The sequence below is a fragment of the Aplidium turbinatum genome, chromosome 11 (assembly GCF_918807975.1).
Source record: "Aplidium turbinatum chromosome 11, kaAplTurb1.1, whole genome shotgun sequence".
Classification (NCBI taxonomy): Eukaryota; Metazoa; Chordata; class Ascidiacea; order Aplousobranchia; family Polyclinidae; genus Aplidium; species Aplidium turbinatum.
In genome coordinates, this window is record NC_137482.1 from 8,286,226 (window position 1) to 8,303,167 (window position 16,942).

The following is a 16,942-nucleotide window of genomic DNA, read 5'->3' on the forward strand; positions in this document are numbered from 1 at the left end:
AGCTTGATATTGACTCTTGTGAAAAGCTGTTTCAGATTCTGAAAATCACTCGAGTAAAATATCGTGATTTGGAGTTTGAGAACAATTGCAAAAATGCAGTTTCACTTCTGGAAAAAGTTGCTGCTAATTTTATCACGCCTTTGCAACCACCACGGCAAAGAAGAGTCCCTGAAAGATTGAGTGGAGGCTCGATGGCAGCAGCTACTGTAGACACTCAACTGCATTATAAAATACTTTACATTCAGTTCATGGACAGAGTTATCTCTGAACTGACCGAACGGTTTGAAAGTAGCCTGAATTCCGATTCGGCAAAGTAGGCTATAAAGAACTTGCACCAATTTTCAAGACCGGCTTAGCCTAGTTGCTGAAATGGTCAAAAATTATCCAGAGCTGAATAGACGATCGATAAGTTATCAAATTGAAATTGATTCATTCATAAAGGCAACAGGAGCAAAATCTCTGTACGATGCTAAAAGAGCTTACCAGTCATTGTCCGAGTTGGAAAAACCTCTCTAACTCCAGCTGATTAAGATCCTCTTAACGTGCCCTGTAAGTTCTGCTGCTTGTGAGAGGTCGTTTTCCAATCTTCGTAGATTGAAAACCTGGCTGAGAAATACTTTGGGACAGGAAAGGTTGAATGCTAGCATTGTTTGCAACATTCACCAAAATATTCTTAATGACATCAGCATAAATGACAGTGCTAATGAGTTTTCAATGCGCATTACCGTAAGACGCAATATGTTCGGTTGTAACAAGTTCTTGTGATGTGTTTGAAATTTAGTATTTTTCTCATAAATTTGCAGATGTTCTTCTGTAGCTACGATTGTTTTCAATCTCTTGACTAGTGACTTTGTCCTAGACTAGAGTGCACTAAGTGTAGAGATTCTAGTGAAGGAGAGGGCAAGAAGAAAAGTATAACTTCTATTTTTTTTGTTTTTTTTGGAAAAACTAAGTAGGCCTATTCATTGGAAGGTCATAGGTTTGAATCCCGCTGGAGGTACCAATTTTTCTTTGCTTGTTTCTTAATCTTGCAGCAGTCATTCACAAGAGCACTGATAGGGTTTTTATTACCATGATTTCTTGTCTGTATATTATGCTGTTAGCAGCTAATTTACCGAGGTCCGGTGATTGTTTAATAAACTTAATACCAGTACCACCAAAATACTGTATAAAAGTATGTATACCCCCAATGTTCAAAATCGTCTAAAATTTGATAAAATTTTGATTTATCCCCCCCAATCCTCAACTAACTTCGGCACCACTGGTCTTATTCAGAAAACGCTGATCGAGAAATCAATTTCATTCTCTATCGCTTCAGATTTCATAATCTAATTAGAAAAGAGCGTCAGGAAAATCGAATGAATTCTTGAGTGCAACAGGATGGCAATTTTATTTGTTCAGACAAGCATGATGCCACAGTAGGTGATGTTTTTTTGTCAATTGAACTGTAAAGCTATCCAGCGACAAAAACCTTGTGCACAGGTTTACGAATGCATCTTCTGCGTTACCGTAGTAGACCTATTCATTTCTTGTGATATACGGTAAGGTTGACATCACAGTCTATCAGAGTCCGCTTTAACAGTGTCAAATATGGATAAAATTCTATCCCGTAGTTATATAGGGCGACCACTATTTGTGAATTTTTTTGGGCCGCAGACCACTAATTTTTCGTAAACAACTTTTTAACTGCAACGAAGGTGCAACAAGTAAGATTTACGATACTGGATAGCAAAAGCTTTCGAAATCATTTCAGTTGTAAAGAACTGCGGCAATTATGTTTGACACGTTATGTAGGCTATAGGTTACTGTACAACGTATATGTGTGACTTCTTAATTTCTTGTCATATCGCCTCGGACTACTTGTGCAGTCGTCGCGGACCACCAATGGTCCGTGGACAACAGTTTGGGAAACGGAAACCCTGACATAGGGAATTGGAGAATAAGACAAATTTCATTGCTTGTGGTTAGACTAAACTTGGGAGTAACAAAAATTTAAGAAATGATTCAATATTTCTCATCAAACTCTTCATTTTCCACATAGGCTAGTGAGCCTACCTTTCATCGCATAGCCTACAGTTTTATTCAGAGTAGGCTTGGCCTAGTCTAGATATAGGTTAACGACTTCTCATCACCTCACTGTTCAATGTTCATCCTGTTCTTTTGTATGTTTAAACTACGTTCACTGACTGAAAACAAAAGTATTACATTAAAAAATTTCATTAGCTCCTTGGTAGTAATACGTCGCATACTTTAGTGTGGCAAAACAGGGAAAAGAGTCATTAACTATTGTTATGAACAACGCTTTTGCAAGCAATAACTTTGTGTAGGCTTCTATACTAACTTAGGCCACGGTAGGCTTACCTTAACTTTTCTCAAGCAAATAATGGACTACCCGAATAGCATGTGTCAAGCCCCAATTATAACGTTGCTAGTTTTAATTCGATGAATGTCTTGCTGACAATAAATCAACCACAGTTGCAAAAAAGCCTGTTGTAGCCTAGAACACTTTTATCGATGAGAGTGAAGAATTGCTTGAAGAAACAAGACCTGAAATTGTGCTGGTTAGCTTAAGATGGTGATGTGAATGCAAATTGCATTTGAAAAAAATCGATAAAAGAGCGACACCGTATAAACGGTTTAGTTCTATAGAATTTGGTGCTTTCGTGTAAAGTTTCAGAAATCCTTTAAAACAAGAAATTAATTTTGATATTTAAATCAGAGACAAATAATTACCATAACCACACGTTTAAATCAAAATTTTAACGGTGGACTTAAGTTCATAAAATAATAATCATTTTTTATTTTGCGACAACATACATAGCAAAATGGCAATTAACTGCCTCCAGTTATTTTAGTAGGCTACTGATGTACTTCATTTTGAGTGTCTTTTTGAGACACAGCTGCTTGTCTTGGAATGGTAACCTTGCAAGACAATTTTTTTGTTGAAGGACATGTTCTCTGAAGAGGACGTAGGTGGTACGCCTCACCCTATCCAAACTGACATTTTCTGAACTTTCATACTACCGTAGGCTACAGTATAACATGTTTAATTATTTATGGTTAGTTATCACCATGTCGGCCAGTGTGGTAAGCTATTTTTCATGCTGGTAGTGTGGTAATATAGCCTAGGCTATATTTTACGTAGGCCCTATATGGATGGTTTTATCGAGATTTTAAATGTTAATTGGCTGTCTAGTGAAATAATGTCTGCCTGATGGACATTCTAACTAATTTCACTAACATTGTCAACACTTTGATAAACTTATGAGCATCCTTTTTATTGCTTAGTAAAGCAGTTTATTAGCCTATACTTGTTTTAAGAACCAATCACCGATGTGAATTATTATTCTTAAAATAAGAACTCTTTCTCTGAAGTTTATATCTCCGGGAAACGCAGGCAAGACATCAAAGCTGACAATGTAACTTAAAAGTTACATTTGGCAGAAAGTCATTTCACTCACTTTATCAAAATGAGTTGCAGAACCGAACGTGTCGAAACCGACCACAGCCGTCCTGTTTATCTGTTCAAAACATTTGACAAACTTCATTGCAATATTATAATTGCTGTAGGCTGTAGCCTACTGTTTTTGACTAGAATCAAGTCTAGTTAAACCATAGTGGTTAAACATGGCCGACTGATAAATGTTTAATAAAATAACAGGGGAATAAGACAACTGCTCCTATTCCTTAGCAGAATAGGAGATGCGAGACCAGCAAATTAGAGACTTTTTTCCTTTTTCATTAAACCAAGACATGCAAAATTTAGACTATGGTATCGAGGTACGACGCCATCTTCATCTGCGAGTTTTGAAAAATGGAAATCTAAATGGTGTTGGAGAGAGTTACTGTTTATTGGAATAAAAACAAAACTTTTCGGCTTAACAAAAATTTACATTTTGCAGTAGACCAAAGTGTTTCGAAATATGGTTTAATAGCAGAAGTTCTCGTTGTATTTCTAAAAAAATGTATGTTTCATTCTTACAGTTCTGTACCGTATACGATTTCAAAATTTTATTCTGACTGCAGCGCTGTGTAGCCTAATAATGTAACTGATGCGAAACAACGTGCCCCTTCACTTGTGTATGCTGCGGAGAGCGAGCGACGGAAAGAGTACGTCGAAAGGCGTACACCGATGCATAGCGCTCAAGTCCGCTTTCCCGCAATGCAGGATAAAGATATGAAAAACAACAACAAACAACAGAGTTCAACTCTTCTTCCCTTTGGACTCACTACGTCATGTATTGCAACGGCTGTCAAATACTCTCCTTGATATTGCATGGTAGTTGCAGTCCGTTTGCGATTTCTCTCCCAACTATACTCAAGTGATACCGCGTCACCTTTCCGTGGAAAATGATGTTGCATCTTCGCTAATGTAGCAAACGGTAGAATGAGAAACGTCATGGGTTTCCCAAAACAATATTGACCCCTCCGTTTTTGGGTGTATGAAGGTATTCATCTACACTGCACGTTTTGGTTGCTTTGCTTCTCCGTTCTGCGCACTCCGACACGAGCTTGTGCAATTGTGCGGCGTTAAAGCCAGTGAGTTCTTTCAGGTCACAAACGAACTTATAGGCGAACCGCTTTCCAGGAACCTAAAAAAAATGCTTTTAGAGACGATTTAGTTTTCACAACTTTAATCATTTTGAGAAAATTTGAAAAATAGTTAACTTTACTTGTTCTCTGACAGTACATTGCAAAAATTACCAACAACGAAAATAATGGCACCGGTATCAACCTAAGTTAGACATACGCGTGCAACGCCAAAAGTTTAAAATCGTACAAAGCAAAGTCAACCTACGAACAACTTATCTCGCTTGATAACGCATGTGGTTAAGCACCTAATTTTATGAAGAAACTTCAAGATCAAAAGGCGCTGGTTCAACTTTCAGGGCGTGCACTTGAGCAATGTGAAGGACGGTTCTCCTCTACCAAGCGGCACTTATTGGGTGGAATAATTTATAGGCAATAAGCGGAAACTTTACTATGTCAATCTGTAATCAAGCATGCGTCAGCGGTTCAAAGCCTTCAAAAGTAAGCGAAACAGCCAGAATAAAGCTCTCAAGTTTTCTCAGTCAGAGGATAAGAATCGCCACAAGCAATCAAATCGTCGAATCAAGCCTACAAAAGCAGCAAACAAAATCATGTAGGCTAATTCACCTTTGCGATTATGTTGCTGTCATAGTAATACCGCAGCGCTCTCGATAGCTTTTCATAATTCATCGCTGGTTTGTTTTTTCTTTCCCCCCACATTTGAGCGACCATGTTCGGGTTGGATATTTTGAATTCTCCATTGTCACCAACCCAGGATATGTAAGCCTGACAATCGGCGTCCGTCAACATTTCAAGCAGAAATTGCCAAAGTTGGATCTGCCCACTGCTTGCTGCCCTGCAACACAAAGGTAGTTAAATTTGTCACTTTTGTGTTGGTGCAACGTCTGCGTACATTGAATCGATGCGAACAGAAATAATTTTGTTATTTCAGCTTAAAATAGCCTAAATGTAACGTTAACAGAGGATTTAAGCGACACATCGTAGTGACATACGGTAAATAATAACAGTGTTTATGATAAAACACTTCAACTTAATCAAAAACTCATGGTCCTTGCGGTTAATTTACGCCAAACTTTTCAGTGTTTCACGTAACCGACCAACAATATCGCGATGATGGAGCTGCAGTAACCACATTACAATGCAAAAACTGCATAATGGACGGTTCTAGGCAAATGGCCCAGTTTAAACCAAACACAAAGAAACGGAATTTATAATGTTTATATTAAATATTGCAAATAAAAAGAAAATTAAATGAAATAAGCATTATTAAAATAAATGTTAAAAACAATATTGATGTTGCACACGAGTATGACCAATTGACCGTAGCCAGTCAGAAACGTGCAACACAATACGTACCTGTTACCAGACAAAGACTTGTCAAACACAGAGGGATTCTTTCGATGAGAAGGACTTGATTTTGCTGATTCTTCGGAGTTTGGAACTGATTCACCAATAGCTGGCGCTGTTGTGCTGAAGTTAACCTACAAACACCAAATTGTATCAGTTTACTACTCTCCTTGGATCTCATTTTGATACCAAAACAGACCCTGTACAATTGTTTTATGATATAGTTTGCTAAATTGCAAAAACTAGAAACCACATAATTATGCCCACTCTCGTCAATTTACTGCAAATAAAAACAGTAGGCTACCGAAATTATTTGCGTCCGGTGTGCCACAAGCAAAATGCTTTGGAAAAACCAAGTAAATGTAGTAAAAGCATCATAGTGCAAATTTGAAATTGAAGTAAAACGTAAAGAGAACGCGAAGAGGTAACATCATTTAGCAAAGAACCTATATACCAGTCAGAAAATCAGTACTTCTATGCGTTGATTCACGATCTGCACACGTTGAGCCAATGTATAAAAGCACTGATTTGTTGACCGGTAAACCATACATCAATAAACAATTTAAAATAAACATAAATACAGTATATTGAAAGAAGTCAAGAGCAGTTTTCGTGCCGCAACAGCATCGGCAATGCGAAACTGATACAATGCCACGGTCAAAGCAAAGTTCCAACTATGACAGTAATAGCCACACGTACTACAAACGATCCGTGCCTTACCTCACTTGTTGCCAATGTATCAGTACCGGAATTAACATCAGATATAACAGTGCCGTTGGTTGAAAGCCTCTACAAAAAGTAAAATGAAATAAGCAAATTGTACCATAATTTTGTAAAAATCCACGTCTTTGATCCAAATCAAATTATGATTTGCAAATAGTGCTTCACATTAAACGTCATACAAATCATGCCAGAACCTAATTTGTTTAATTGCATTCCCGGTGTTAAAATAGTCTTCATGAGGACTCTTTTAGAATTAAGAATAGTGAATTGTACCTTCAATAGATCAAGGTGAGAGTACAGGAGATCCGCAAACGGAAACTTTTCGATAAAATCATTTTGCGTCATCGCGCAAAGCTTTATGCCATCAATGTGGTAGTTTTCTATGGCACTTGTGTCAAATCCAAACTCTTTTGTCACCCACATCATCCAGCGATGAACCTAAGTTCATATTTCAGTCAATGAACAATGTGGGGTACCCAATACCCATTTTGTGAGACAACAATGTCTTAACTGCAGCATGCTGAAAATGTGCTTGATTATCGTTAGACCCAACAGAAAAACAAGTGTGACACGGTATCAAATTGCATACCACATAGCTCTTAAAAAAGTAACTGCTCATATTGAGAACAATAATTAAGTTGGGCAACACACATTGTTAATACACTGTGCAAAACTGAGATTTTTAACATTCTAGAATCTGTTTGATTTAATGGTACTCATGACAATAGTGGCTCACATCAATTTTTTACATTTATCTGTATTTAAGGCTATCCAATTATGGCCGAGAGGGATCACAGAAGTACATTGTACCAGGGTTGAGAAAAACCCGTTTTTTTTTAAAAAAGCCCAACCCGCCCGGGTTTTTTTAAAAAAACCCGGGTTTTTTTTGGGTTTTATTGTTTTTTTTTTAAAAAAGATGCAAAAAAAGGAAGATTCATGCTTATTTCACCTCAAAACTACTTTTTACGAATGAAGTGCCTTTCACTCACAGTACATGCTTGCATAACTCAATAAAATAATGCACTAGGGCTGTTGTTGCTTGAATGTTGCATCATCCATTAATTTCAAGATCAAGTTGGATGTTGCATCATCCAATGATTTCTATACCAAGTTGATGCTACCGTGGTAGAAAATAAAAATCACATTATTGCATCATTTGCTTTAGATTTGAAGGCAAGGAGCATTTATGCCATCATGTTTAAATATTTTTTATCATTTATATATATATTTTATATAAAAAAAAAACAATGAAAACTATTAATACTACAAAAAGTGCTCAATACCAAGCAAAAAGGCAAAGCAGAGCGAATTAAATCAAATGTAGTTATTACTATCTGAAGCCTTTACAAATTGTTTCACCTAACGGATCATCAGAAGGTCTTATTCAAATAGAATCTATTTGAATAAGACCTTCTGATGATCCGTTAGGTGAAACAATTTGTAAAGGCTTCAGATAGTAATAACTACATTTGATTTATATTTTATATAGTAATGACTAATGGATGAGCAATTGCGTGGCCAATGGCCATTTAGGCAAATGCTCTGAAACAGCCATGCGTTAGGATCCAGAATCTGTAATTGGTAAATAACCTCCTAAATTGCATTTCACATCATATATACAGACTACAATATAGAGTAGTACTTTCACCAGTTTACCTATAAGGCCTTCTTGCATAAATGAGTTTTAGCGTAGTATACACAAAGTGGCATTACTTGATTTTTGTGCACTGTACAATATCCACTGCGTTTTCAGTTTATTCTTGGAAATTTACTGCACAATCACATCCTTAAGTCCTAATTTAAAATTTGTTTTAAGTGCCTTGTAGTGTTTTTGTTCATTTTTTTAATTTTCTATTAAAAACTGGACAAATATGATGCTCTGGGTTTTTTTATGGGTTTTTTTTGGTTTTTTTAAGTGGGTTTTTTTTAAAAAACCCACCCGGGTTTTTTTGGGTCGGGTAAAATACCGACAACCCTGCATTGTACACAAACAATTGAACACATGCGATCATAGGCGCCTAAGCCGTGGGGGCGTGGGGGCCTGGCCCCCACGCATATTTCTGCGTGGGGGCAACTTTTTATGCCGTATTGAATTGATACATAAAACAATAGATGAGCGGGAAAACATTTTTTAAGTGCAAACCGCAACAGCTTCGTAATAAATAATCACCAAAGCGAGTAGCGATGCTAGTGCTACAATCTCACATAGCAAAAATCTACCATTTCGCGTCGATTCAATGTCATCACATGTTGAATGCACCCAAAAACAACATAATTTACTATGGAGACGCAGCGTGCGTTTAGCTTTATGCGCTTGCAAACAGACTCTTATCTCGATCACCGGCGACGAGTCCAGGGCGGGTGGGCCGCGCCCGCCGGACATTTCAGGAATTAAAAAAAAATTTAATGCAATTTTAAGTCCCAAAATTTCTGTAACCATCTGCCACCTTCTAATACTAGCCTACTTACCTTATTCGCAGGGTTTTGTCGCCATAATATGTAGGCCCTACTAGACCTACTAATTAAGCGATTAGTTTGCGTCAATTATTGCCATTGTTACATTTATGCAACGTTAAACAACGTTGATTCGCCGTTAAGCGAGCAAAAGTGTCCAGCCGCGCCGTTCGTCTCCACTCTGCCACTCGTAGCCCAGTGCTATAAATCAAATAAATTGCGCAAACCTGTGAGGATTGAGGATCTTCATTAGCGGTACAAGTCTGACCGCAATTTCCACTGCTTTTACATCGTTTTAACATCGCCAGATGTTAAATCGGTGTGAAAACTGTAGCATTGTTCTTCAAAGGAGTAATTTTCTCTCAAACCACGTTATCAATTACCTCTGATGCCAAAATGCTCTATTTTGTCATCTCAATCATCACAGTTGCGTCTGTTACGTCACTGATATTAAACTCGCAAGTTTCTTCCGCAACCCGCACATACCAACCTTTTCGTTTCTTTTGCAACACGAAAACCGTGTTTTACAGCGAATTGAAAGCAGGTCAGTAATAAGTTGCTATATTGTAGTGAAGAGGGAGCAATGTCAAGTCGAAAACTAAATCAAACGTCTCTTCGTAACTATTTTTCAAGGGCTATTGGCCCAGAAAACCAGCCAGCGGTACCAAATGACGCTCCAGATGATAGTCCTAATGATGTGCAAGTGGTAACAGCTGCACAGGTAGAAGCATTAGTGGTTGACAGCCCATCGGATGTTGTTGTGGAAGAATTAGACACTCCCGGTCCTTCCAGTGGTGCTGAAATGAGTTTTGGTGTTCGTGATGGAAGAAGATATCAACGTGATTGGGAAAAATATCACTATTGGTTGAAATACATACCCCATCCATTGATGACTGTGGTCCGGTGTTCAGTTTGCTTATAGGCCGCCGAGCTAATCGATTGTGCTCTTCTTCCAAACAGCTGCTCACAGAGGGCCAACAAAAGGTTTGGCTTAAGGGATATTGCAATTGGAAAAAGGGAAAAGATAGATTTAAAAATCATGAAAAGAGCGTTTGTCATTTAGAGAGCGTAGCCTCTAAACTGCAACATAACGAAACCGAACGAATTTCTTCTTTGGTGGACCATAAAACCGCTAAAAATTTAAAGAAAAATAGAATAGCTTTGGAAAGCATTTTTGATGCGCTTATATTTTTAAGTAGACAGGGGTTGGCTATACGAGGTCATGCGGAAAACAATTCAAACATCGTTCAAGCCATGAACCTTCTTGGGTGTTATAATTCCGATGTAAATGCGTGGATGACAGAGAGAAGAGGCAAGTGGCTTGGGCATGATATTCAGAATGAAATACTCGAGATGCTAGCGCATGACATCGTTCGTAAAATTGTGAATAAGGTAAATGATTCTACATGCTTCAGTATTATGGCTGACGAAACTACAGACATTTCCAGGAAAGAACAAATATCGTTGTGCGTGCGTTATGTAGATTCGCTATTCATGAGTGCTGCATAGGTCTGATTGAAACTGATAAAACAGACGCAGAAACCCTCTTCAACGCATTGAATTCTAGCGCCATTGCCGCTGGATTAAATATGTCCTTTTGTAGGGGGCAAGGCTATGATGGTGCCGCCAATATGAGCGGGCGTATCAGTGGAGTGCAGCGTCGATTTAGAGATGTTTACCCGGCCATGCTGCATATTTACTGCGCTGGACATCAGTTGAATTTAATCGTTATGGATACTTTTCAGTCATCTCAGGAAGGAACAAATGCATTGGCAGTACTGCAATCTGTTGTAACTTTCATAACGCAGTCCCCGAAGCGTTTGGCTAATTTCAATAAATACAAATTACGTGCCGATGATGCTCCCACACCTTCTCTTCGCCCGCTTTGTCCAACAAGATGGGTTATGCGTTATTCGGCTATTGAAGCTTTCTTAGCTAATTACGCCAACATATTAGATTGGCTTTTACAAATGAGCCAGGACGAGGCCATGCAACAATCTTCAAGAAGTCGTGCTGCGTGTCTTTTGCGCTCTATGGAATCGTTCAGCACCTTTTACATGCTGAAGGTTATGCAACGTGTGCTTTCGTTTGTTCACCCTGTGCACGTAGAAGTGCAAGGCCGAAACGTCACCGTGGGAAAATTCAAGCGAATGCTTGAACACCTTCTAGATGTGCTCACAAGCAACGTATCCGAAGAAAAATCATCAGCATTCTATGACGCTTGTGAAAGCAAAGCAAATGAAATCGGTGTGGAGTTTCCAAGTGCGCCACGTAATTGTGGTCGACGAAGTGGCAGTGTGGGCAGAGAAACCGATACCGGTAGTGAAAGTGTAAAAATATACTTTGTTAACCTGTTTAATTCAACTTTGGGAAGGGCATCTAGATCTCTGCTCGAGCGCCATGAAAGTCAGGATTTAAGCATGGTATCGCATTTGGAAACTGTTTTGTTGTGTAAAGATCCCAACAGCTCTGATTTTGAAAAATCGCTTAAGGAGCTTGACAATATCTATAGCTCGCAAGTAGATATTCAAAAATTGAAGCATGAAGTCGAGCAATTTTTGGATCTAGAAAAATCGAAAAAATTAACCACGGAAACAATTGAAGATATCCAACAATTTTTTGCAGAAGATGACACCAGAAGTGTAATTTTGAAAAATTTTGCTGCTCTGTTGAAAGTTTACCTGACATTGCCTTGCACAACCTGCGAAGCCGAGCGCTCATTTAGCACGTTGCGCCGTGTTAAGACGTATCTGAGATCAACAACGTCGCAAAAGCGCTTAAATCACTTGCTTATTCTTAACGTCTACAAGGAAGATGTGGATCTACTAAACAAGCCGGCTATTATTGATTCATGGATTAATCGTCATCAAGTTCGACAAAATACTTTTGCGAAATCGGAGTTAATGAACGATTAACCACAAAGTCAAACTAACACAAATGGTAGGGTTTTGCCCTGCATATCTGACTGATTTACCGTGCATGTCTGTCTGTTTGAAACCAGTAACGCATTTCCACGTTTCACTGAATACTGAAAATTTGTGAGCGGTTACTTTCCACGTTAAATTACGTAAAAACTTCCAACAATAAACATAAATTCGAAGCAATGAAATCCAACAGAAAAAATGCGATTGAAGGCAAGAAAAAATAGAACACAATATTTTATTTTAAAGATTGGCCAATTGATTGCCAAAATATTGTGTTCTATTTTTTCTTGCCTTCAATCGCATTTTTTCTGTTGGTCTTTACAGCTTCGAATTTATGCTTATTGTTGGAAGTTTTTATGTAATTTAACGTGGAAAGTAACCGCTCACACATCATTGGCCAATCTTTAAAATATTGTGTGTTTTATTTTTTCTTGCCTTTAATTGCACTGCAGTATATAACCTTGTGAAATTTTATTTTATATGTCATTCGCTCTGAGAATGCGCATTGTCATGGTGCGCGAAACGTCAGTGAAGCAATAAACCGTCTTGTTTATTGTTGCTTTTACTTTCAATTTCATCAGATGAACGTTGCAACTAGTGCTCAATGTTTTATGTACGCCATCACAAATTGTGTGAACTTTACCAAGTCGTAATTCTCCGGATGCCAGCAACTTTTAAATTTATTCAACGTGACGTGCTGTTGAATTGATGTAAAAATGATTTTGCTTTGAACAGAACTATTTTCAACCGTATGATCATTGATCATGTTAGCATTTTCTTTCCATTTTCAAAGCATTTTCGTTCCATTTACAGTATACCTTTTAGTAGGCTAAACCTTTTCGTCTCTTGTTTCATGTTAATAAATATAGTTCGCTGCTAAACTTTATGTTGTGCTTAGCTTGAAGAATCGCATTCCATCAACCGCTAGCCAACGCATGGCATGCGAAGTGGTCTAGTTTGTTTATAATAATTAACGGTAGGTCGAACGTAGCGATAACTCCGAGTGTGGCAATAAAAGCAATCCTAGTGTGACGACACAATTACGTCATCCATCTGCGTGACATTTTGCTGAATTTACGTTGCTGCAGATGAAACACGCTTTCGCCCCCACGACCAAAAAAATAGTTAGGCGCCTATGCATGCGATGATAATAGAATTTCATCAACTTTATATCAGTTTTTGTTAACTGCCTGTGCATTTGCACTGGATATACTGCACATTATCAAAAAAGGTAACTTGCATGGAAGATTTGTCAACAAAACACCTGTGCTTCTGTCCAAAGAAGAGGATTTCCCGGTATGGAGAGATCTTCACTCTTTTCTCCACTGTTTGACTTTTTGCGATTTTCACCACTGAATTTTCGTTTACGTTTTTCTGTATGTTATATATATACATTATACAAGCATTAAAATAACATCATTAATGTCCCTGAATTGAGTGAATATTTTTTTTGAATCACTATTACATCACATCCAAATCCAATAGTAATCCCCACAGTTGCAATGGGTCCACGTCTTTTAGGTGCAGACAGTTAGGCGCCGGTCAAATAGGCGCGCACACTGTGGCGTCAGGATATTTATAACCCTCACAGTATTTTTTAAACAAATATTCAATGGTAAAAAGGACAGCATACATTTGTACCTATTGCATTCCATTTAAATTTTGTAATAAATAGAAATATTTAGCTCTCAACCTTTTGCAGGGATATCTAAAGAAGGGGATATGAAGGCTAGCAGCGATTGCCTCATTATCATGACACTAACTAGTAGTTTTTGTAGTGCGTTAATCATGCGGTTCTTTTCAAAATTGCAGAAAGTTTTATAGTGCAGCTGGTACAGTCAGCTACAGAAGACAGTTAACAAATGTTACGTGGAGCATATTTAAAGAATGCTTGTTTGGAAAGACAGTTGAAAAGTTACCAGTAAGCTGCTTTTCCAAAGCCTTTGCAGTAGGCTAGATGTAAAGTGAGTATATGGGCAATTGAATTAACAAGTAACCATGAGCATGCAGTGAATATCCAGGCCTGATGCTAATAGCGCAATGCAGGTTATCATAATAAGATTTATTACACTACTATCGATGCCAATTGTCATTTTACGATAAACAAAAGCTTTTCTACTGCCAAACATAACAAAAGCCTTCGTATCCCCTTCTTTTTTGTTATGTGTTTTTATGTCTACAGTATATCTGCTCAATGTTTGGTATGTTATTTTAATTTCTTACCATCACTTGCATTAGAGTTTGCTTCAGCTGATGATGCAGCAGCCGATTCAGCAATTTCAACAATTGTTAGTCTGCAATTCTCTTCATTTGTTTGCACTTGGATGCTGAGCTCAACAACACCATTTTTCTGTAAATTATCACAAGTAAAAACAACTGATCAATCAAAAAATCACTTAATAAGCATGCCAATCCACATTGTATCATTGCATGCATAAACAATTTTACATCTGTATGATAATTAATGAGTAGATATCACTAGGCTAGTCACTCACACACTAATCACAACTGATGCTTTTACAATATAGAATGAGCTACTTTACAGCTATTCATTTCAAGGTATCAGTACTCTTTAAGTGTTTAACAACATATTTGACCCTAAAGTAATATATATACAACATATCTGATCCCTAAACCAAATTAATGAAAACAATAACTTTTGGAGTGTGTTAAGATACAATTAAAACAATGCAGACTTGAATTTCAATTTAATCATAAACTATAAAATATATATATGCAATAAACTTATAAGAATGCAAAGAAATTTATTTTCACACGAGTCAGTTCAATCATATATATATAGCTAAAAATCGATTTCGATCAGCTGGAAGCTAGATCAGTCTTCAGTTAAGCTTAAGCTGAAAGCAAAACAGCATAAAAATCAAATGTTGAAAATGCAAAGGAATGAAAAAACGTTTTACTCTAGCTACGTCAAAGAATTGATGGAAAAAACTAACAATCAAAGGCGATTTCTTTAAACTTATAAGAACCATATAAATTAGGCACATTGCTGCAAGGTTCACTTGAATTGGTAAATTATGAGTTGTTATGGCCACACCAACATAAGTAGATGATAAGCTCACATAACAAAACTTCACCTTAATTCCTTGATCAAAAAGACTTGCATTTGCATCTAGTAGGAAATTGTCTAGATAAATGTCATGTTTGCTTAAATCGGCTTTTTGCAAACGTTTTCCGATAACTTTTCGTAAAACTCCAACAGGTACTTTTGTGTCAATATCATGAACAATGACAGCTTCTAAACAATAATTAGCCGTGCAGTTTATTTATTTTTTCTACTGGCAAATAAACAAAAATAATTTGTACAGCAAGGATGGCAGAGAAAGACGAAAAGATCACCAAAGTCAGCTGCCACCCAAACATATAAGCAAAACACAAAACTTAAGAAACATAATACCGGTACAAGGGTATTTAGATGTAGAATGGGTACTTAGACGTACCGATAAACAACAACTCATATGGTACCACCACTAAATTGCCTAGCATGAAAGGAAATATCACAGGATAAAATGAAGTTGAATAGATTTTGTTGTGTGACAGTTTGTTAGCTTATAGCCTATATCAAGCTTCTTAAAAATATAAAGATTAATTGGCAAAAATTGTGAACTTTTTACTGCTAACTTAATAGAGTAATTTTATAATGTTCAACGAATCCAATAACTGCACGAACCATAGGCCTAGTATGATAAGCATTTTATATTTCATTGCAGTTGAAGCTCACTGCTCACTATTAGTTTAATCACACCAGTATCATACCTGCTGGATTTATAAAAGAGGTAGTAGTTTCAGTGTTTTTATCAACAGGATGAATGAAAATAATACTCATTTCAAAAGTTGCATAAGAAAGCAGCTAAAAAACAAAATTACCGTATTGAACGTAAGCTAATATTGTGGCCTACCATAGTCAGTTCAGAAGAGTACCGTAATCAAACATAATGTTAAATTGGCTTATGTGACACACTGACCCTAACACTGCTCAAATGACATCATTTCTTGCACTCCTTTTCACACTCCAAGTCCAAAGAGATGTTTATGGTGAAGACTGGGGTTGCCAGGGGTTAATTTAAAAAAGAGCCCAAGCTTATGCAAAAAGTAGCCCAATATTTTTTTTTAGGGTTCTAAAATGGATTCCAAGCAAAGAGATACGGTAGGCTATTATACAAAAATTTTCCAGAGCGCTTAATCATAAGTCCCAAATTAGAAGTGTTTTTCCAGTTCTTCACATCATTCATACAGATTGGCGGATGCAACCTAGTTCGTACCATGAACAGTTCGGACCGTCAGTTCGTACCTTGAAAAGATCGAGAGAAAAAATTAAAAAAAGCCGAAGTCGCTGGTCGCAATTTCCGCAATCATTTTAAAATTTTCCCCCTGAAAAGATCAAGAGAAAAGATAGCTCAAAACCGAAGTCCGCTGATCGCAGTTTCCGCAAACGTTTATCCGCAGTTTCCGCTAACTCTAACCATAGAGTAATCTATGCTCTAACCCTCGCTGATCGCAGCTTCCGCAAAATTTTTTCCGCAGTTTCCGTTAACCTTTACCCTAATTCTAACCATAGAGTAATCTATGCTTTAACCCTCGCTGATCGCAGTTTTCGCAAATTTTTTCCGCAGTTTTCGTTAACCCTTACCCTAATTCTAACCATAGAGTAATCTATGCTCTAACCCTAACCCTCGCTGATCGCAGTTTCCGCAATCATTTTTCCGCAGTTTCTGCTAACCTTTACAATAACCATAGAGTAATCTCTGCTCTAACCCTCGCTGATCGCAGTTTCCGCAAACATTTTTCCGCAGTTTCCGCTAACCGCAGTTTCCGCTTACCCTAACTCTAACCATAGAGTAATCTATGCTCTAACCCTAACCCTCGCTGATCGCAGTTTCTGCAAACATTTTTCCGCAGTTTCCGCTAACCCTAACCCTCGA

The 16,942-nt window shown here is 37.5% G+C and overlaps 1 protein-coding gene across 1 annotated transcript; it reads right to left on the reverse strand.

The window, feature by feature from the left end:
* Positions 1 to 3,446: 3,446 nt before the first annotated feature.
* Positions 3,447 to 15,866, reverse strand: LOC145779766 (GA-binding protein alpha chain-like). Its single transcript, XM_082591407.1, has 9 exons — positions 15,777 to 15,866; positions 15,098 to 15,258; positions 14,223 to 14,349; positions 13,264 to 13,373; positions 6,895 to 7,059; positions 6,619 to 6,687; positions 5,908 to 6,032; positions 5,158 to 5,386; positions 3,447 to 4,592 (listed from the first exon to the last, which is right to left on the reverse strand). Exons 1-9 carry the CDS (start codon positions 15,844 to 15,846, stop codon positions 4,398 to 4,400), a joined length of 1,251 nt encoding a protein of 416 aa, XP_082447533.1. The 5' UTR covers positions 15,847 to 15,866; the 3' UTR covers positions 3,447 to 4,397.
* Between the last annotated feature and the right edge of the window lie 1,076 nt (positions 15,867 to 16,942).

Bases quoted from the DNA above. Each gene is read 5' to 3' on its own strand.
- LOC145779766 (XM_082591407.1), bottom strand. From the start codon at position 15,846: ATGAGTATTATTTTCATTCATCCTGTTGATAAAAACACTGAAACTACT. The intron at 13,374-14,222 runs GTAAGAAATTAA...TATAACATACAG, and splicing joins AAACTCTAATGCAAGTGATG to AAAAACGTAAACGAAAATTC. The intron at 6,688-6,894 runs GTACAATTCACT...TACTTTTTGTAG, and splicing joins CTCACCTTGATCTATTGAAG to AGGCTTTCAACCAACGGCAC.